General features: G+C 40.9%; 1 protein-coding gene across 1 annotated transcript in view; it reads left to right on the top strand.

Moving 5' to 3' along the window:
• The first annotated feature begins 4,274 nt into the window (after positions 1-4,274).
• The window catches only part of antxr1b (ANTXR cell adhesion molecule 1b), a 35,452-nt gene continuing 18,063 nt past the window's right edge, over positions 4,275-21,663 (top strand). Inside the window, exons 1-6 of the mRNA XM_042302228.1 lie at positions 4,275-4,705; positions 20,123-20,194; positions 20,385-20,456; positions 20,682-20,763; positions 20,954-20,984; positions 21,294-21,373. Of these exons, the coding sequence (XP_042158162.1) occupies positions 4,551-4,705; positions 20,123-20,194; positions 20,385-20,456; positions 20,682-20,763; positions 20,954-20,984; positions 21,294-21,373 (492 nt within the window). The 5' untranslated portion in view covers positions 4,275-4,550. The remainder of the gene's footprint in view (positions 4,706-20,122; positions 20,195-20,384; positions 20,457-20,681; positions 20,764-20,953; positions 20,985-21,293; positions 21,374-21,663) is intronic.

Here is a 21,663-nt window from a genome sequence, read left to right as displayed (position 1 = left end):
GGACTGGCCACCCCACATAGCCTGGTTCCTCTCTAGGTTTCTTCCTAGGTTTTGGCCTTTCTAGGGAGTTTTTCCTAGCCACCGTGCTTCTACACCTGCATTGCTTGCTGTTTGGGGTTTTAGGCTGGGTTTCTGTACAGCACTTTGAGATATCAGCTGATGTACGAAGGGCTATATAAATAAATTTGATTTGATTTGATACCTACTGTGAAGCATGGGGGTGGAAACATCATGCTTTGGGGCTGTTTTTCTGCAAAGGGACCAGGACGACTGATCCGTGTAAAGGAAAAAATGAATGGGGCCATGTATCGTGAGATTTTGAGTGAAAACCTCCCATCAGCAAGGGCATTGAAGATGAAACGTGGCTGGGTCTTTCAGCATGACAATGATCCCACCACACCGCTCGGGCAACGAAGGAGTGGCTTCGTAAGAAGCATTTCAAGGTCCTGGAGTGGCCTAGCCAGTCTCCAGATCTCAACCCCATAGAAAATCTTTGGAGGGAGTTGAAAGTCTGTGTTACCCAGCAACAGCCCTAAAACATCACTGCTCTAGAGGAGATCTGCATGGAGGAATGGGCCAAAATACCAGCAACAGTGTGTGAAAACCTTGTGAAGACTTACAGAAAACGTTTGACCTCTGTCATTGACCAAATGCTTATTTTCCACCATAATTTGCAAATTCATTAAAAATCCTACAATGTGATTTTTCTGGGAGGGTTTTCTTCTCATTTTTTCATCTCATCTTTTTAAGTGGGAGAACTTGCACAATTGGTGGCTGACTAAATACTTTTTTGCCCCACTGTATAGTAACCTACTTGCATGTATTCCTTATGTATATACCGTTAAAGTCGGAAGTTTACGTACACTTAGGTTGGAGTCATTAAAACTCATTTTTCAACCACTCCACAAATTTCTTGTAAACAGACTATAGTTTTGGCAAGTCAGTTAGGACATCTACTTTGTGCATGACACAAGTCACTTTTCCAAAAATTGTTTACAGGCAGATTATTTCACTTACAATTCAAAGTATCACAATTCCATTGGGTCAGAAGTGTACATACACTAAGTTGACTGTGCCTTTAAACAGCTTGGAAAACTCCAGAAAATGATGTCATGGCTTTAGAAGCTTCAGACAGGCTAATTAACATCATTTGGAGGTGGAGGTGTACCTGTGGATTTATTTCAAGGCCTACCTTCAAACTCAGTGCCTCTTTGCTTGGCATCATGGGAAAATCAAAATATATCAGCTAAGACCTCAGAAAAAATATTGTAGACCTCCACAAGTCTGGTTCATCCTTGGGAGCAATTTCCAAACACCTGAAGGTACCACGTTCATCTGTACAAACAACAGTACGCAAGTATAAACACCATGGGACCACGCAGCCATCATACAGCTCAGGAAGGAGACGCGTTCGGTCTCCTAGAGATGAACATACTTTGGTGGAAAAAGTGCAAATCAATCCCAGAACAACAGCAAAGGTTGTTGAGAAAATGCTGGAGGAAACGGGTACAAACTTATCTATATCTACAGTAAAACGAGTCTTATATCGACCTAACCTGAAAGGCCGCCCAGCAAGGAAGAAGCCACTGCTCCAAAACCGACATAAGAAGCCAGACTACGGTTTGCAACTGCACATGGGGACAAAGATCGTACTTTGTGGAGAAATGTCCTCTGGTCTGATGAACTGCTTGGCCATATTGACCATCTTTATGTTTGGAGGAAAAAGGGGGATGCTTGCAAGCCGAAGTACACCATCCCAACCGTTAAGCATGGGGGTGGCAGCATCATGTTGTGGGGGTGTTTGCTGCAGGAGGGACTGGTACACTTCACAAAATAGATGGCATCATGAGGAGGGACAATTATGTGGATATATTGAAGCAACATCTCAAGACATCAGTCAGGAAGTTAAAGCTTGGTCGCAAATGGGTCTTCCAAATGGACAATGACTGCAAGCATACTTCCAAAGTTGTGGCAAAATGGCTTAAGGACAACAAAGTCAGGGTATTGGAGTGGCCATCACAATGCCCTGACCTCAATCCTATAGAACATTTGTGGGCAGAACTGAAAAAGCGTGTGCGAGCAAGGAGGCCTACAAACCTGATTCAGTTACACCAGCTCTGTCAGGAGGAATGGGCCAAAATTCACCAAACTTATTGTGGGAAGCTTGTGGAAGGCTACCCAAAACTGTTGACCCAAGTTAAACAGTTTAAATACAATGCTACCAAATACTAATTGAGTGTCTGTAAACTTCTGACCCACTGGGAATGTGATGAATGAAATAAAAGCTGAAATAAATCATTCTCTCTACTATTATTCTGACATTTCACATTCTTAAAATTAAGTGGTTATCCTAACTGACCTAAAACAGGGAATATTTACTGGGATTAAATGTCAGGAATTGTGAAAACTGAGTTTAAATGGATTTGGCTAAGGTGTATTAAACTTCCGACTTCAACTGTATGTTGGATTATATGGTTTTATTTTATGTTGTGTATTTTTATATGTTTGTATGCTGCACTCAACATTTTTCGGGGACAATAAAGATATACAGAACTGAAAAAAAAGACAATGGTCAGTATGACTCATGATGTGATTTACAATGCTGGTATTCATCAACCTCTGAAGACATACAGGAGATTTATTGGTCATCATGTTAAAACTGCTAAGCAAACTGCTAAGCATTCTGGTCCCAGATCTGTTTGTGCTCTTGCCAACTACTGTACATTGCTGTCTATGGAAGCTCGTTCCCACCATGCAATACATGTAATCTGACCACGAGTTATGAGATAGTAAGTCATAATTATGAAATAGTAAGTCATTATTATGAAATATGTAAGTCATAACCATGAGAAACTAAGTCCTAATTATGAGATAGTAAGTCATTATTATGAGATACGTTTAGGCGATCTGTATCACATGAATTCAATGTGCACTTTGCATCAGGCCCTCCTCAACTTTCAAGGATAAACCTCATTGCGATCTCCAAAAGTATTGGGACAGTGACACAATTTGTTCTTATTTTGGGTTCTGTAGTCCAGCATTTTGGATTTGAAATTATATAATGAATATGAGGTTAAATGCAGATTGTCAGCTTTTTATCCATATCGGGTGAACCATTTAGAGATTACTGTACATTATATTCATAGTCTTCCCATTTTAGGGGACCAAAAGTATTGGGAAAATTTCACTTATATATATGTATAAAAGTAGTAAAAGGTTAAGTATTTGGTCCCATATTTATCGCACACCATGACTACATCAAGTTTGTGACTCTAACATTTTGTTGGATGCATTCGCTCTGTATTTTGGATGTGTTTCAGATTATTTTGTGCCCAATAGAAGTCAGTGCTGTCTTATTCAATAGAAATGAATGGTAAATAATGTATTGTATCATTTTGCAGTCACTTTAATTGTAAATAAGAATAGAATATGTTTCTAAACACTTCTGTATTTATGTGGATGCTATCATGATTACAGATAATCCTAATTGAATCATGCATTTAAAAAAATGCTAACCTCCTTTGTTATTGTGATGGTGAGAGGTTAGCATGTCTTGGGGGTGTGATGTGCTTCTGTAACTTTCTCACTTATCATTATTCACGATTCATCAGGATTATCCGTAATCATAGTAGCATCCATATCAATGTAGAAGGGTTTAGAAACATATCGAACAACATAATTAGCACCCTTACGTTAGTCAATGCATATGATTAAAATAACATTTATGTAGAAAACAAGATTATGTTCTTATTAATGATCTGTGTCTTTGAGTGTGTAACAAGTTAAACCTGTAATCACTACAACCTATTGGAAAGCAATGACTTTTATCAATTTAGCCAGATTTGATTGATTGTGACAGGTTTAAATTAAACTGCTGCTACTGACTAGTTCCAGTGTACGATAGATGTGTTGCTTCAAAACATGTGAAGCAACAAATATGAAAGACTTATCCACTAAAACATTTGCATAATTTTACATATTGTACATCAGACAGGATTTGTTACAAGTTTTTGCTGTTATAAACTTTACATAAAGTTTTTTGAAAAGTGTGCTAATGTGTTTTAAAATGAAAAGGAACAAGAGACTGAAGGGGAATCATGATCAATGTAGTCACATCACACCTACCACTAAGTGGCGCTATTGCTGATGTAGGGAACAGTCAAAAACACATTTTTTTAAGAAAGACAAAAGAAAGAGAGAAAGGAAAAAGTATTGAGGGACAAAAGTGTATCCCCTCTGCCAGTGTGTGTGTGTGTGTGTGTGTGTGTGTGTTTGAGAGAGGGAGTGTGTTTGTCCTGGAACAGCTCTTCCTGATTCAGGCCAAGCAGCTCCACTTCCCGTCTCCCAGCACAGGACTGCTGCTGTGGAGATGGGACGCTGATCCAGACTGGGAATATTTCATGCCTGGAATCTTACATTTTAGAGCATTGTGAGGTACTGGGGAACACAGGAACTACTTGAAACAATCTGAAAGGAGATCATTTGGACTTGCTCTGGATTTTTTTTATGTGTTAATTTTGTCGTTGCAGCCTTCTCCTGAAGCTGGAATAATGTCTCTGTGCAGTTGCAGGCAGGCCATGCTTGCAGCAGAGATCTGCACACTGATGGCCATTCTGGTGGCAGGCACTGCAGGACAAAGCCCTGACAGGAGGGAGGCAGGGTCCTCATGCTATGGGGGGTTTGACCTTTACTTCGTTTTGGACAAGTGAGTGTGCTCCTCTGTCTTCTTGCAAGCTCCCAGTCTCACCTTACTGTAAAAGCATCCATAGCGGCTCTGTAAGATTCTGCTTCCATTTAGTCCCAGCAAGTCACCGACCACGTTGGCCGTTTCTCTGCATTCTTATCAATTTTACCCAGATAAATACACTGAGCAATTACAATTTTCTTTACAAACTTCTCTAAACAAAAGGTAGTCTAATATTAATGTTTTGATAGCCAGATTAGCCATACTGTATCGCTCCAGGGCTAATTGGAAATGTGTTAGTGTGTTAGGGGGGACTAAATCTGAGGAAGTAAATTAAGTTCCTCAGCTTCCCTACCTGCTCTATCATGAGGCTTCATAAATTTCTACAGGAAAATGGAAAGTAGAAATGGAAAAAAACTGCCAACTAAACATATCTATAAACTTGTCGTGCTCTTATTGGCCTTAGAATAAGTTAATGATGTCTTATTCAATAGGCATCCTCTTGTGAGCAGCCACACTATTCAGGATATAGGGAAGTTGCTTCGCAAACAAGATGATTTTAGAACAAAATAGCCTCGCGAAACCATTAGATCATATATTTTTTTACAAGTTATTTGGATGCATATGGTACTTACCATAAAAAGAACAATAAAATAAAAAAAAGTTAAAGTCAGCTCTTGAAACTGCAAAAGCAACCACATCAGTTAGGAAGTGGCAAAACAGTGCATTGGTACGTTAGATTTGCTTTACCACTTTACCGTTCATCTCTCAGAGAAAATTCAAATCATTCAGATGGAATGTTCTATAGATCACATGTAGTATTTCACACACTTTAATCAAAATACAGTATGCATGTGTGTGACTGTGTTCATAGAGCATGCAGGACAATGAATGGTAGGCTCCTTCACTTCCCTTTCATAGTGTAATGTGGAGTGAGTTGGGAGAGCTCCTGTCTTTCTCTAGCCCCCAACCCCCTCTCCATGTCTGTCTGGTCTGCAGAACCCTTTCACCATTAGGCCCAGATGTTCCAAAGCTCCAGAGTTTCTGGCAGCTGTGTCAGGACTGGGACTCGTATCGCAGTACGGAGGATGGAAAAGTGGGAGGGAAGCAAAGGGAGGAAGAGAAAGAGAGGTGGAGAGAGAGAGAGAAAAGGAGAGATATTTTGATTCATCCTTTCCAATCAATGTATTCAGACTTTCAAGAAACAACATCTTTGAAGTATTTAATTCAACGGATCCAGAAAATATGTGGGACATTCTATAACTATTCATATCTGCAGTATTGCTATTGTGTCAGTCGGAATCGGCCAATCACTCAAAACCTCTGGCACATCTGTGGGCTTATAGAAAAAGGCACGTGTTGCGATCCATCCATCCATGCATTGCTCTATGTGCCATACTTTTCAAGTCTAAAGTGTTCACATCTCAAAGTCGCTGTGACATTATCCTATTTGACTGGTGTTTTGGAAAATGCTGTGCTCACTTTGTGCTGCACCAGTGAATAATCATCTGAATAATATTTTTTCCTTAATGCTGTCCAAACTACTCCCCATTTTAAAAGGTCCCTGCTTTTGTGACTGCACTAAAAAAACATATTTCTATGAAAACGTATTACATTAGTGCACACTTTTTCTCATTCTCTTGCTCTCTTTCTCTCCCACACACACACACACACACACACACACACACACACACACACACACACACACACACACACACACACACACACACACACACACACACACACACACACACACACACACAATCCTCTTTCTGCTGGTTCTGCAGGGCAAAGATCATCTCTTCACTCAGACTAACTTTGATGTGATTCTGAAAAGATGCCTGATAGAAGTAAATCATAATGACATTTGTATAACATGCATTCAAATTAACACCCCAAAGAGGATAAAGGATTATTCCACCACGTCTCTTGTCGAAAAGCTAAGGAAGTACACAGTATTCTCAGAGGTGTAAGTAAAAGTGTGTGTGGGGGGGGGGTATTGATTTGCTCTGTGGTTTTATCGGTAACATTGTCATTACAGAGTTTCTCTTGGTTTCTTTCTTTCTCTATCACCCCAGATATGGTACATAATTGTATATAGTTCTCTTTTCTATTTGAATGCATCTGTTTCTGCTCTCTAGCCAACTCCTTATGACATTAAGATGTTCTATCAACAAATATGGCTGAATAAGCAGTAAGCAGACCCAGGTAGACTTGAAGATAAAATTATCCATGGCAAGTGTATCAACATGCTTCCATTCTTAGATGCTTGTGAATACTGCATGACTTGAAATTGCATACATCTCAAAATTCAGAATATTGAATGAACTGGATTCTGGCCTGCTTAAAGGCCCAGAGCAGTCAAAAACTAAATTGCCCTGTATTTTATATATATTTCCAACCTATGAGGTTAATTTACTGTGGAGATCGAACTTGATCATAATAAACACATTTTAAAGGGCAAAACATCTGTATAAAACATTTTTGTTTGGCCGTTCTATCCATTGTAATTTACATAGGCTTTCTATGGCAGACCATGGCTTTTGGCACTGCTAGAATTCATGACTTCACGCTCCAGACTGGGGGCACTGGGGGCCTGGCCCGGATACCTTACATGGCTAGCTAGTTAGCCACCAACACACATAGTGACAATGACATGCTAGCCACAATAATGGCTATTATCAATGGGTGGTAGTTAGCCATGTAGCTATCTAGATAACTTAGCTGCAAGGATAGCTAGCTAATATTAGCATGCTAGACAACAAGGCTACTAGCTGCAACCTAAAACAAATGTGTTTTATTTACACTTTCTTATCTTGTGAATGTAGCCTAATGCAAGGATTGCGTCAAGACGGATGGCAAGTGCCTGTCAGGCTCAAAGGCTGCCCCCGAACTCCTGTCATGGACGATTTGCATAGCCACAAGTTCTGTTGCAATGCATCAGTAAGATAACTTCCCCGCCAGCTCATTGCCAACACTGTAGCCTATTTAATAGCAATTCGGCAAGAAAGAGGATCAATCGATGCTTCCCTCCTCGAATAGCCCTATGCCTATACATATTTACAAATGGTTTCAAACTATGTCGCTGTTCACTGTCAATATATAGCTATAGGCGGCTCGTTTAAGAGCTAGAGAGAGGGGGAAGAGATAGGCGAGTTGCCAGCGGAGATATGTGAATTATAAGAAACAGTGAAATATCCGTTGGAGTTTAGGCTACCCTTAAGTGGTTGCACAGATTTTGATTTTATCACAGCTACAGTTGAAGTCAGAGGTTTACATGCACTTAGGTTTAAGTCATTAAAACTTGTTTTTCAACCACTCCACAAATTTCTTGTTAACAAACTGTAGTTTTGGCAAGTCGGTTTGGACATCTACTTTGTGCATGACACAGTAATTTTTCCAACAAATGTTCACAGACAGATTATTTCACTTATAATTCACTGTATCACAATTCCAGTGGGTCAGAAGTTTACCTACACTAATTTGACTGTGCCTTTAAACAGCTTGGAAAATTCCAGAAAATAACATAATGGCTTTAGAAGCTTCTGATAGGCTAATTGACATCATTTGAGTCAATTGGAGGTGTACCTCAAGGCCTACCCTCAAACTCAGTGCCTCTTTGCTTTACATCATGGGAAAATCAAAAGAAATCAGCCAAGACCTCCGTAAAAAATGCTGTCATACCGCTCAGGAAGGAGACGCGTTCTGTCTCCTGGAGATGAACGTACTTTGGTGCAAAAAGTGCAAATCAATCCCAGAACAACAGCAAAGGACCATGAGAAGATGCTGGAGGAAACAGGTACAAAAGTATCTGTATCCACAGTAAAATGAGTCCTATTTCGACTTAACCTGAAAGGACACTCAGCAAGGAAGAAGCCACTGCTCCAAAACCAACATAAAAAAGCCTGCACATGGGGACAAAGATTGTACTTTATGGAGAAATGTCATCTGGTCTGATGAAACAAAAATAGAACTGCTTGGCCAAAATGACCATCATTATGTTTGGAGGAGAAAGGGGGAGGCTTGCAAGCCAAAGAACACCATCCCAACCATGAAGCATGGGGTGGCAGCATCATGTTGTGGGGGTGCTTTGCTGCAGGAGGGACTGGTGTACTTCACAAAATAGATGGCATCATGAGGTAGGAAATTATGTGGATATATTGAAGCAACATCTCAAGACATCAGTTAAAGTTAAAGCTTGGTCGCAAATGGGTCTTCCAAATGGACAATGACCCCAAGCATACTTCCAGAGTTGTGGCAAAATGGCTTATGGACAACAAAGTCAAGGTATTGGAGTGGTCATCACAAAGCCCTGACCTCAATCCCATAGAATATTTGTGGGCAGAACTGAAAAAGCGTGTGCGAGCAAGGAGGCCTACAAATCTGACTCAGTTACACCAGCTCTGTCAAAAGGAATGGGCCAAAATTCACCAAACTTATTGTGGGACGCTTGTGGAAGGCTACCCAAAACTGTTGACCCAAGTTAAACAATTTAAAGGCAATGCTACCAAATACTAATTGAGAATATGAAAACTCCTGACCCACTGGGAATGTGATGACAGAAATAAAAGCTGAAATAAATCATTCTCTCTGTTATTATTTTGACATTTCATATTCTTAAAATGAAGTGGTGATCCTAACTGACCTAAAACAGGGAATTATTTACCAGGATTAAATGTCAGGAATTGTGAAAACTGAGTTTAAATGTATTTGGCTAAGGTGTATGTAAACTTCCAACTTCAACTGTATAATATATAAGATAGATGATTGTGATAATACATTGTGATAATACATACATTCTTAGATAGAGTACAGGGGCTGCATTCATTGTAGCTGGGGATTTTAACAAGGCTAATCTGAAAACAAGACTCCCTAAATTGTATCAGCATATCGATTGCACAACCAGGGCTGAAAAAACCTTGGATCATTGTTACTCTAACTTCCGCGACGCATATAAGGCCCTGCCCCGCCTTCCTTTCAGAAAAGCTGACCCTGACTCCATTTTGCTGATCTCTGCCTACAGACAGAAACTAAAACAAGAAGCTCCCACGCTGAGGTCTGTCCAACGCTGGTCCGACCAAGCTGATTCCACACTCCAAGACTGCTTCCATCACGTGGACTGGGATATGTTTCGTATTGCGTCAGATAACAACATTGACGAATACGCTGATTCGGTGTGCGAGTTCATTAGAACCTGCGCTGAAGATGTCGTTCCCATAGCAATGATTAAAACCTTCCCTAACCAGAAACCGTGGATTGATGGCAGCATTCGCATGAAACTGAAAGCGCGAACCACTGCTTTTAATCAGGGCAAGGTGACTGGTAACCTGACCGAATACAAACAGTGCAGCTATTCCCTCCGCAAGGCTATCAAACAAGCTAAGCGTCAGTATAGAGACAAAGTAGATCTCAATTCAACGGCTTAGACACAAGAGGTATGTGGCAGGGTCTACAGTCAATCACGGACTACAAGAAGAAAACCAGCCCAGTCACGGACCAGGATGTCTTGCTCCCAGGCAGACTAAATAACTTTTTTGCCTGCTTTGAGGTCAATACAGTGCCACTGACACGGCCTGCAACGAAAACATGCGGACTCTCCTTCACTGCAGCCGAGGTGAGTAAAACATTTAAACTTGTCAACTCCCATGTACTCCCTGTTCACCCACGACTGCGTGGCCACGCACGCCTCCAACTCAATCATCAAGTTTGCGTACGACACAACAGTGGTAGGCTTGATTACCAACAACGACGAGACGGCCTAGAGGGAGGAGGTGAGGGCCCTCGGAGTGTGGTGTCAGGAAAATAACCTCACACTCAACGTCAACAAAACTAAGGAGATGATTGTGGACTTCAGGAAACAGCAGAGGGAACACCCCCCCTATCCACATCGATGGAACAGTAGTGGAGAGGGTAGTAAGTTTTAAGTTCCTCGGCATACACATCACAGACAAACTGAATTGGTCCACTCACACAGACAGCATCGTGAAGAAGGCGCAGCAGCGCCTCTTCAACCTCAGGAGGCTGAAGAAATTCAAAACCAAAAGCACTCACAAACTTCTACAGATGCACAATCGAGAGCATCCTGGCGGGTTGTATCACCGCCTGGTACGGCAACTGCTCCGCCCACAACCGTAAGGCTCTCCAGAGGGTAGTGAGGTCTGCACAACGCATCACTGGGGGCAAACTACCTGCCCTCCAGGACACCTACACCACCCGATGTTACAGGAAGGCCATAAAGATCATCAAGGACAACAACCACCCGAGCCACTGCCTGTTCACCCCGCTATCATCCAGAAGGCGGGGTCAGTACAGGTGCATCAAAGCTGGGACTGAGAGACTGAAAAACAGCTTCTATCTCAAGGCCATCAGACTGTTAAACAGCCACCACTAACATTGAGTGGCTGCTGCCAACACACTGACTCAACTACAGCCACTTTAATAATGGGAATTGATGGGAAATGATGTAAAATATATCACTAGCCACTTTAAACAATGCTAATATAATGTTTACATACCCTACATTATTCATCTCATATGTATACGTATATACTGTACTCTATATAATCTACTGCATCCTTATGTAATACATGTATCACTAGCCACTTTAACTATGCCACTTTGTTTACAGACTCATCTCATATGTATATACTGTACTCGATACCATCTACTGTATCTTGCCTATGCTGCTCTGTACCATCACTCATTCATATATCTTTATGTACATATTCTTTATCCCCTTACACTGTGTATAAGACAGTAGGTTTTTTTTGGAATTGTTAGTTAGATTACTTGTTGGATTATTAGTGCATTGTCGGAACTAGAAGCACAAGCATTTCGCTACACTCGCATTAACATCTGCTAACCATGCGTATGTGACAAATAAAATTTGATTTGATTTGATGCATGTTGCATATAATTACCGTTGGAGTGCGTAATTGCCATGCGGTTTACATCAAATGCAACAGTGCCAAAAAAACAACAACAGCAGAATATAGGCTACAGTTGCCAGCAGAGGACTTCTTTTTTACCTAAAATAAAGAAAATTGAATCAAAATTGAATGAGTAGACCTTGCCGCAGTTGAGAGGCTTATGGTATTATAAAAGCCTGCAGATTACCAATATAGCTCAATGTTATTTTTTAAGACGCAGGTGTCACGCAGAGGTTAGTCAGGCGTTGGTATCAGGACATGTCAGTTAAACATTCAATCCACAGGAGGTTGGTGGCACCCTAATTGTGGAGAACGGTCTTGGGGTAATGACGGGAGCGGAATCAGTGGAATAGTATCAAATACATCAAACGCATGGTTTCTAGGTGTTTGATGCCATTCCATTTGCTCCGTTCTGACCATTATTATGAGCCATCCTCCCCTCAGCATTCTCCTGTGGTTTAATGGTAGGCGACAGTAGGTAGTTTGGCTTATTTTGGGCTCTTTTCACCCACCATATTCTAATTATTTTCACTTGCCCACTCTAACTATTCGCCTTCAGGTAATGGGTACTCAATCTAGTGGGCCACTGTAGGGTTATAATGGCCTGCAAAATAGAGGTGTTGTTGCAAATTTGGAGGGCAGGTTGACATGGGACACACAGGCTACACAAGCACAGCCCCCGGTCTCCAGAATCCCAATAATATATAATAATATTGTTTTATTGGGTCTGCTCATGTAGACTACTAACCTACAGTCATTAGAAAGATAGTTGCCATAAGGTTGGAAATACTACTGTTAGTAAAGCACCATGAATAAAGTTGTTAAAGTTGAATAAAGTTGTTATTATGAACTTCCCTTTTGTCATATAAACCTATAGAAGTAGGGTCTTAATTTGAGACAGTTTTCAACAGCAGGAAAATAATCAGGAAATGGTAATTATTATGTGGATTAGAATTCATATTTATTTAGGGGTTGATACATCTTTCATTAGGGCAAATCAAGTCTGACATTTTAAAGTGGAAATTACACACTTTAGAAGCCTTTTTAAACCTCATGCAGGAAAATTCTCAGCAACAAAAGAGTAATCAAATTAAGAGTCTACATCTGTAGCTGTTAGACTCTCTAAGATACTGTAGGCTATGCAAGGTGTTCGCCTAGGCTAAGCAGCAGAACGTTGTAGCGAATTTGAATGGCAGTCACAAGGACTCAAATGTATGGAGCGAGATACCTGCCAAAAGTTGAACGTACGTATCGTTAGGATCGTAAGAAACTCCCTACGTAATTGTTAGGATCGTAAGAAAACCCATGCGTGAAACATGAAACGTAACATTTAATCTGTGAATGTACAAACACCATGTTCCGATTACAGACTAACATTTTAGGCTTGAACATATCTTGTGTTGCAATTTTGACGTACAATAACACCTTACGGAGTTTTGGTAGTTTCATCTCACCAACAAACAAAAAAAAATCCCCACATGGCCTTTCAGGAGTGCCTCGTGAACAATCATAACACAATATAAAAAAATGTAAGCCAGGGAAACCGGAAAGAGGTATCCTGCACGTTTTCAAGTTAAAAGTCTTCATTTATTACTGCTCAGTTAAGTTTACATCACATTTAGGTAGCTAATGTAATGTATTTTTTTGCCAGCGCAAGTATAGGTAGTAATAACTGTATTATGCCTACAACAGTGAAGTTTCAGTTCACTAGGTGTGTCTCTATAGCATGGGCATAATTATCTCTGGGTGACGTGGACATCCCCATGCATGCACCTTATCAAAATATGACTAATTAAACATTGCACCATCCCATTCTCTGGGCTCTGTCTGCAATCATAAACAGTAGTATCTACCAGGAATAATGAAACATATAATAGATGTTTGGTGAATCTATGAATTAGGTATGACCACTGGATTTTTTGCCACTCAAAATGTTTTTTTATATAGATTATTTTCATATTTATTTCATCACTCAAAATCTTGCCAAAAGCATATTCTGTATGATGGTTTAATATGAATTTATATGAATCGGGTCATGAACATATGGACTTTGAAATTAACAAGGGAGAGGTTAAACATAGTGTCACACCCTGATCTGTTGCACCTGTCCTTGACTCCACCCCCTCCAGGTGTCGCTCATAATCCCCGGTGTATTTATACTTGTGTTTTCTGTCTCTCTGTGCCAGATTGTCTGGTTTGCCAAGTCAACCAGATGTCATCTCTTAGCTCCTATTCCCCCCTCCCCCCAATCTCTATTTTTCCTAGTCATCCTGGTTTTGATCCTTGCCTGTCCTGACACCGAACCCGCCTGCCTGACCATTCTTCCTGCCCTGACCTCGAGCCTGCCTAACGTCTTGTACTGTTCGGACTCTGACCCGGTTTATGAACTCTCACCTGTATCCGACCTGCCTTTTGCCTACCACTTGTGTTATAAGAGATATCGGAGCTCAACCTTTTGCCTCGTGTCTGCATATAGATCTCGCCTTGTGCCCTTATACATAGGCTAAATCTGGCATAAGCTTATTCCCACACTTTACAATAACTCTTGGGTAGTCTCCGTATAGGCTCCATCACGACACTGTTGCCCAGCTGAAGAGCTTGTGATCTCCGTGCAGCAACACAGTACTATGAGCCTTCGAAACAGCACCCCTCAGCCTCAGAAGATGCCCTTCTGGAGGCATGCATCAATAGAGTCATTATACTCTAATATTTGCCTACTAGCCAAATAAAGTGCAGAGCGTGCATGATGCGTGCAACTCGTCATTCCAACACATTTGAACATTTAATTCATCCTTCATTTAGTTCAGTCAGTCAGTACGTCAGTCATTTGTCTGAGTTGCAATAGGAACTCAATCAAAGAGAAATGAACAGACTTATCCATTTCTTTATTGAAATCCATGTGAGTATTCAAAATGATCTAAATTCTCAAGTTCTTTAGCCTGTCACTTTAATAATTCAATGTTAAATGTAGGCCTGTTGTGGTGGAAATTCTAACCAAATGAGAGATGCTTCAAACAATCATACTTTAATGTTGATTAATTATTGCAGTAATGGAGCTGGTCAACAATCACTCGAAGTTGATTGCTGAGAACCCAACGAGTAGAACAAAGCCACAGCATTTTATAGTTAAGACACATCCTCCTGAATACATGACTAACAACAGATGTGTGGAATGAGTCAAAAGGTTAGGATTTGTATGTGAGAAAGGAGTATCCCCCAGCCAGATGGCATTTGCTGTGTAGACTGTTCCAATTGTATAGAAATCAGCGTTCTCCTTCTTATCCGCTATCCATACCAAAGCCATCTCCTCCCTGGTACCTCAGTACACAAACACCAATTCAATCTAGGTTCTATCACAAAGCCATCATAAATTAATTGCCAAGGCCAAGCTCCAGAGGCCCAACTCAGTCCACACAGATGACAGAGTACTCATCAAAGCTATTCGATGCATAAACAGTGTTAAAACAATCTTGTCATTTTCCACCATTATATCAAAATGAAAAATAGTCCTTCGACTTGTAGAAATTGCAATTTAGGCTATCATTTTGTGTGCTGGTATCTTGCAGAGTAATTTAGAACTCTTTGTGTTTTATAACTGTTTTTATCACAGGCCTATAAATATAGCCTCTAAATAAATGTTTAACAAACTATTTGAAGAAGCATGTGCAGTGGCCGATAGGGAAAACAGATTTGGCAAGACGAATAGGCTACAAATAGTCTTGATCATTTGGGACCCCGTGGATATTTCGCCCAGAACAGGTTATAGCCAAGATTTAATCAATATTTTGTTTTGTCTCATTTATTGATATGGATACAGAGGGGCATTGTGCAATGCAAATGGCTATAACAAGCCAACATACAGAGTGGAATTTACTAATACAACAGTCAAAATGCCTAATATAAGTCCTACAGTCTGTGCTTCTAAATACTGGAAAAAGTGTGATTCATTAGGAGGCTGTGCAATGCATTGTGCAATGCAAATGGCTATAACAAGCCAACATACAGAGTGGAATTTACTAATACAACAGTCAAAATGCCTAATATAAGTCCTACAGTCTGTGCTCCCAAATACTGGAAAAAGTGTGATTCATTAGGTTACATGATCACCACAGTAGCCACACGCAGCTATAAAAATAAACAATGCAATTGTATGGCCATTAAATAACACAACAGCATGGCATATTTAGAGAGCGGAATAGGCCAAGCCTAAGTCATAAATACTTTCTATTTTGCAGCTCAAGCGGTTATTCTAGACAACGCTCTTCTGTGCCGTTTATCATTCTCACAGAAGTCATTTGCTGAAGGCCCAAGCCTATACTCCGCTATCTACTGGTATCATGTCGTTATTGAATGCAGTTCTAAAACAAGCTCTAGACTTTTATTTTGGAAATGAAACCAGAAGATGCAAAGCAACTCTAACGTCTGGGCTAGAGTTCCTTGATTGACTAGCTAACTTCGACTAGATACATTCGGTTCATGTCGTTTACTGATGCCACATTACTGACAAAAGTTTGTACATATAAAAAAAGATCTGTAACCAAGTAAAGGGAGAAGTAAGAAGTAAGAATTGAACGTGTAAATGTTCATTTATAGTTGTAACATAGGGGTTTGTACGTTTTCAGATCTAATTTCAAGTTTACGTTTCATGTTTCACGCATGGCTTTTCTTACGATCCTAACAATTTAGGTATGTTTTTTCTTACAATCCTAATGATACGTACGTTCAACCTTTTGGCAGCTATCTCACTCCATAAACATGTCTCTTTGCAGCAGACCAGGCGCCAGAATGAATCAGTTGGACGGGCCTTTGATTTCCATATTTCTGTTTATGTGTGCAGGTGCTTGCATTTTCCAATTTGTTTTATATGGCTGTAATAGTAAAGGCCTTAGGCAGCTCGGGAGTTTCAAGTTTGGCTGAAACTTACAATTGCATCCAACCATTTCTACCGATCTGCATGATAGTTTCATTTCAATAATAACGTTTTCATTTCTCTAAATCATTGTCTCGTGGTTAACAATCTAAAGTGAAATTATAAAAATCTAAAAGTTCAAATTGAACTATGGCAAGAGCACTAACCTCTGCATATGGACACATTGATACACTGTGACCAATTGACAGATAAAGAAATGAGAGCATAGAACTCAGAGAGAGCCTATAGGCCAATGCAGCAGTAGGCCTAAAACTTCCATCGCCAACTAAGTAAAATACTGGTTAGGGTTAGGCCTAAAGCCGACAAATACAAACAGTAGAAAATAGCTTGATGAAAATGTCGGTTCTTTCAATCATATTCATCTCTCTCTCTGCCTCCCTTTCGATCTGTCTCGACTTGAGCTATTGCTAGTGTATCAAATCATCACTGGGTCCAGCCTGAAGCAGTGGCTAGCAAACTTGCAACATTGTATCAACCAGCCTATTCCGGGCCCTCAGAGTTTCCTGTACCAGTGAGCTCAGGACAGAAAACTGTTTTTTATTAAATTTCCACTGGATATGTACAGTGCATCCAGAAAGTATTCAGACCCTTTGACTTTTTCCATATTTTGTTAGGTTACAGCCTTATTATAAAATTGATTGAATTGTTTTTTCTCCTCATCAATCTACAGTTGTGGCCAAAAGTTTGTGAAAATTAATATTTGTGTAATTCTCAAAAGTTTGCTGCCTCAATGTCTTTAGATATTTTTGTCAGATGTTACTATGGAATACTGAAGTATAATTACAAGCATTTCATAAGTGTCAAAGGCTTTTATTGACAATTACATGAAGTTGATGCAAAGAGTCACTATTTGCAGTGTTGACCCTTCTTTTTCAAGACCTCTGCAATCTGCCCTGGCATGATGTCAATTAACTTCTGGGCTACATCCTGACTGATGGCAGCCCATTCTTGCATAATCAAAGCTTGGAGTTGGTCAGAATTTGTGGGTTTTTGTTTGTCCACCCGCCTCTTGAGGATTGACCACAAGTTCTCAATGGGATTAAGGTCTGGGGAGTTTCCTGGCCATGGACCCAAAATATCGATGTTTTGTTCCCCGAGCCACTTAGTTATCACTTTTGCCTTGTGGCAAGGTGCTTCATCATGCTGGAAAAGGCATTGTTCGTCACCAAACTCTTCCTGGATGGTTGGGAGAAGTTACTCTCGGAGGATGTGTTGGTACCATTCTTTATTCATGGCTGTGTTCTTAGGCAAAAATTGTGAGTGAGGCCACTCCCTTAGCTGAGAAGAAACCCCACACATGAATGGTCTCAGGATGCTTTACTGTTAGTGTGACACAGGACTGATGGTAGCGCTCACCTTGTCTTCTGCGCACAAGCTTTTTTTCCGGATGCCCCAAACTATCGGAAAGGGGAATCATCAGAGAAAATTACTTTACCATAGTCCTCATCAGTCCAATCCCTGTACCTTTTGCAGAATATCAGTCTGTCCCTGATGTTTTTCCTGGAGAGAAGTGGCTTCTTTGCTGCCCTTCTTGACACCAGGCCATCCTCCAAAAGTCTTCGCCTCACTGTGCGTGCAGATGCACTCACACCTGCCTGCTGCAATTCCTGAGCAAGCTCTGTACTGGTGGTGCCCCGGTCCCGCAGCTGAATCAACTTTAGGACACGGTCCTGGCGCTTGCTGGACTTTTTTGGGCGCCCTGAAGCCTTCTTCACAACAATTGAACTGCTCTCCTTGAAGTTCTTGATGATCTGATAAATGGTTGATTTAGGTGCAATCTTACTGGCAGCAATATCCTTGCCTATGAAGCCCTTTTTGTGCAAAGCAATGATGAAGGCACGTGTTTCCTTGCAGGTAACCGTGGTTGACAGAGGAAGACCAATGATTCAAGCACCACCCTCCTTTTGATACTTCCAGTCTGTTATTCGAACTCAATCAGCATGACAGAGTGATCTCCAGCCTTGTCCTCATTAACACTCACACCTGTGTTAATGAGAGAATCACTGACATGATGTCAGCTGGTCCTTTTGTGGCAGGGCTGAAATGCAGTGGAAATGTTTTTTGGGGATTCAGTTCATTTGCATGGCAAAGAGGGACTTGGCAATTAATCTGATCACTCTTCATAACATTCTGGAGTATATGCAAATTGCCATCATACACACTGAGGCAGCAGACTTTGTAAAAATTAATATTTGTGTCATTCTCAAAACTTTTGGCCACGACTGTACACACAATAGCCCATAATGACAAAGCAAAAGCAAATGTATACAAATATATAAACTAAAATCATACATTTACATAAGTATGGCACACCTGTATTTAGGGAGTTTCTCCCATTCTTTTCTGCAGATCCTCTCAAGCTCTGTCAGGTTGGATGGGGAGTGTCGCTGCACAGTTATTTTCAGGTCTCTCCAGAGATATTCGATCGGGTGCAAGTCTGGTCTCTGGCTGGGCCACCGAAAGGCCATTGAGACTTGTCCCAAAGCCACTCCTGCGTTGTCTTGGCTGTGTGCTTAAGGTCATTGTCCGAAGGTGAACCTTCGCCCCAGTCTGAGGTCCTGAGTGCTTTGGAGCAGCTTTTCATCTAGGATCACTCTGTACTTTTCTCCCTTCATCTTCCACTTGATCCTAATTAGTCTCCCAGTCCCTGCCGCTGAGAAACTTTCCCACATTATGATGCTGCCACCACCATGTTTCACCATAGAGAGGGTGCCAGGTTTCCTGAAGCTTGGCATTCATGCCAAAGAGTTCAATCTTGGTTTCTCCAGACTAGAGAATCTAGTTTCTCATGGTCTGAGAGTTTTAGGTGCCTTTTGGCAAACTCCAAGTGGGCTGGCATGTGACTTTTACTGAGGAGTGGCTTCCATCTTGTCCTTCTGGAAGGTTCTCCCATCTCCACAGAGGATCTCTGGAGCTCTGTCAGAGTGACCATTGTGTTCTTGGTCACCTCCCTGATCAAGGCCCTTCTCCCTCAATTGCACAGAAGGTTACAAAAAGTGCATTTACTGTTGGTGTAATTAAGCATGATCCAGGAGAATGATCCAATATCACTATGTCATGGATTTCTTTAACCCAGTTAATTGTAGAGAGCATTTTTTAAATTAAAAGTGTAATAAATTCTTGAATAGCATTTCTTACTTGGAGAAAAAAATGTATTGTCTTTTGTAGTTGGGAATAGTAATCTCCAGGTGTCCTGTCATTATTTGTAGAGATTACATTTTTCAGCCTCCTTGGAGTTTCCTTGGATTTGCCTTTTTATTGCTACGTCTGTCGATTTTATCGACTGTATGACTTTGGTGCCATGTCATCGACTGTGCTGTCATGCACCAGATTGCTATAACATATGATGTGGTTAGCTGAAACCGAAAATACCTATCCAGGCTTTGTAATATCTGGCATGCATCAGAAACGTCTGAGCAGGGGAACACAACCTTTATATCAAATTAGGTAATGCCCTGTAGGCGGGGAGCCAGTGAGCTGATTGGAGGACACACAGGAGCAGTGATTGGTTTGTGGATAGGTCAATCATGGTAGCTTTACAGCTCCACAATAACAGACATCTTCCAACCTTTCTTTCAGGTCAGGGAGTGTACAGCACCACTGGAATGAGATATATTACTTTGTTGATCATCTGGCTCATAAATTCATAAGGTATAGTATAATGATACCTGGATACACCACTACATGTCCCAGAGAGCTCAATTAATATACACTGGTCAAGTCCAGTAAGGATGTAAACAGACATGTTATTGAACAAAGTATTTGGACAAAACAGCAACACACAAAGAGATTATGTCAGTCAACTGTGGAAATAACCCCCCCCATCCTTCTCTCTCGCTAGTCCTCAGCTGCGGATGTCCTTCATTGTGTTTTCTACAGAGGGACGGATCCTGATGAAACTAACAGAAGACAGGCAAGGCATAATCCCTCAAACCGTTGTGCTTATGCTTTAGCTACTCACAACTAACACAGGCAGGATTTACACAATACACCACCTTTAGTGACCTACTCATTTTCTTCATTGGTCAATCTTTTTGTGGAAGGTACTGTGTGCCAATCTTTCTATTGTGGGGTACAGCCCACATGATACACTGACAGTACAAATGGCCTGTATTTTTTTTTGTGTGTGTGTGAGCAGGGAGCAGATTCGGGCAGGCCTGGAGGAGCTCCGTATGGTGCACCCTGGGGGAGACACTTTCATGCACAAAGGGTTCCAAAGGGTGAGTAGTGGATTGGAAGCCAGTAGCTGAAGGTAACTAGGCAACAGCTTGACTTCCTACTGCAAAAATTAGAACAAGATATTTTTGTGTTCCAATAACCATTCTTATCTCTCTATATGGGTAAAAGCAGAAGACAAAATGCTGTCTCAATAAAGTATTCTTCTAAAAACCCTTCTATCTGCTCTTCCAGGCCAGTGAACAAATCTACTATGCTGGAGACAGTGAGTAAATTATTCTTGTTATTTGCACTTGGAAAAAAATGATTTGGGTAAAACTCTCATTATGCTCCCAGTCATAAGCAGACACGGATGAAAAGCTACCAGCACAATTCAAACCTATTGATCCTTTTAGAACCCTTTACCAAGAGACTATGGTGTCAGAAGTGTTAGAATTGAAGAGGTGTCCGATTGAATGATCCTATTATTTTCTTCCCCTTCAGTGACAGTACAGTCTGTCCTCTGAGAAGTCTTCTGTTCTGCTCTGTTGTCTTGTTCTAACTGTTGTCTTGTTGTCATGTCCTGGTCCATCAGGTTTCCGTACAGCCAGCGTCATCATTGCCTTGACAGATGGCGAACTGAGGGAGAATCAGTTCGATCTGGCAGAGAGAGAGGTGAGAGAAATGCTTGTTTTAGACCTGCAGTAATGGATGATCTATTGGCAATTGTAACGTTCATCGTCTTCCTCTGATGAGGAGTAAGAGAGGTCGGACCAATTTGCAGCGTGGTACGTGTCCATTTTAATAAGACAAACTGAACACTTCAAAAATACAAAATAACAAAGTGAAACAAATGAAACAGTCCCGTGTGGTAACAAACACTGACACGGAAAATAATCACCCACAACTCAAAAGTGAAACCAGGCTACCTAAATATGGTTCTCAATCAGGGACAACGATAAACA

The sequence above is a fragment of the Oncorhynchus tshawytscha genome, linkage group LG20 (assembly GCF_018296145.1).
Source record: "Oncorhynchus tshawytscha isolate Ot180627B linkage group LG20, Otsh_v2.0, whole genome shotgun sequence".
NCBI lineage: Eukaryota > Metazoa > Chordata > Actinopteri > Salmoniformes > Salmonidae > Oncorhynchus > Oncorhynchus tshawytscha.
This window is presented reverse-complemented; position numbering and strand designations above follow the sequence as displayed.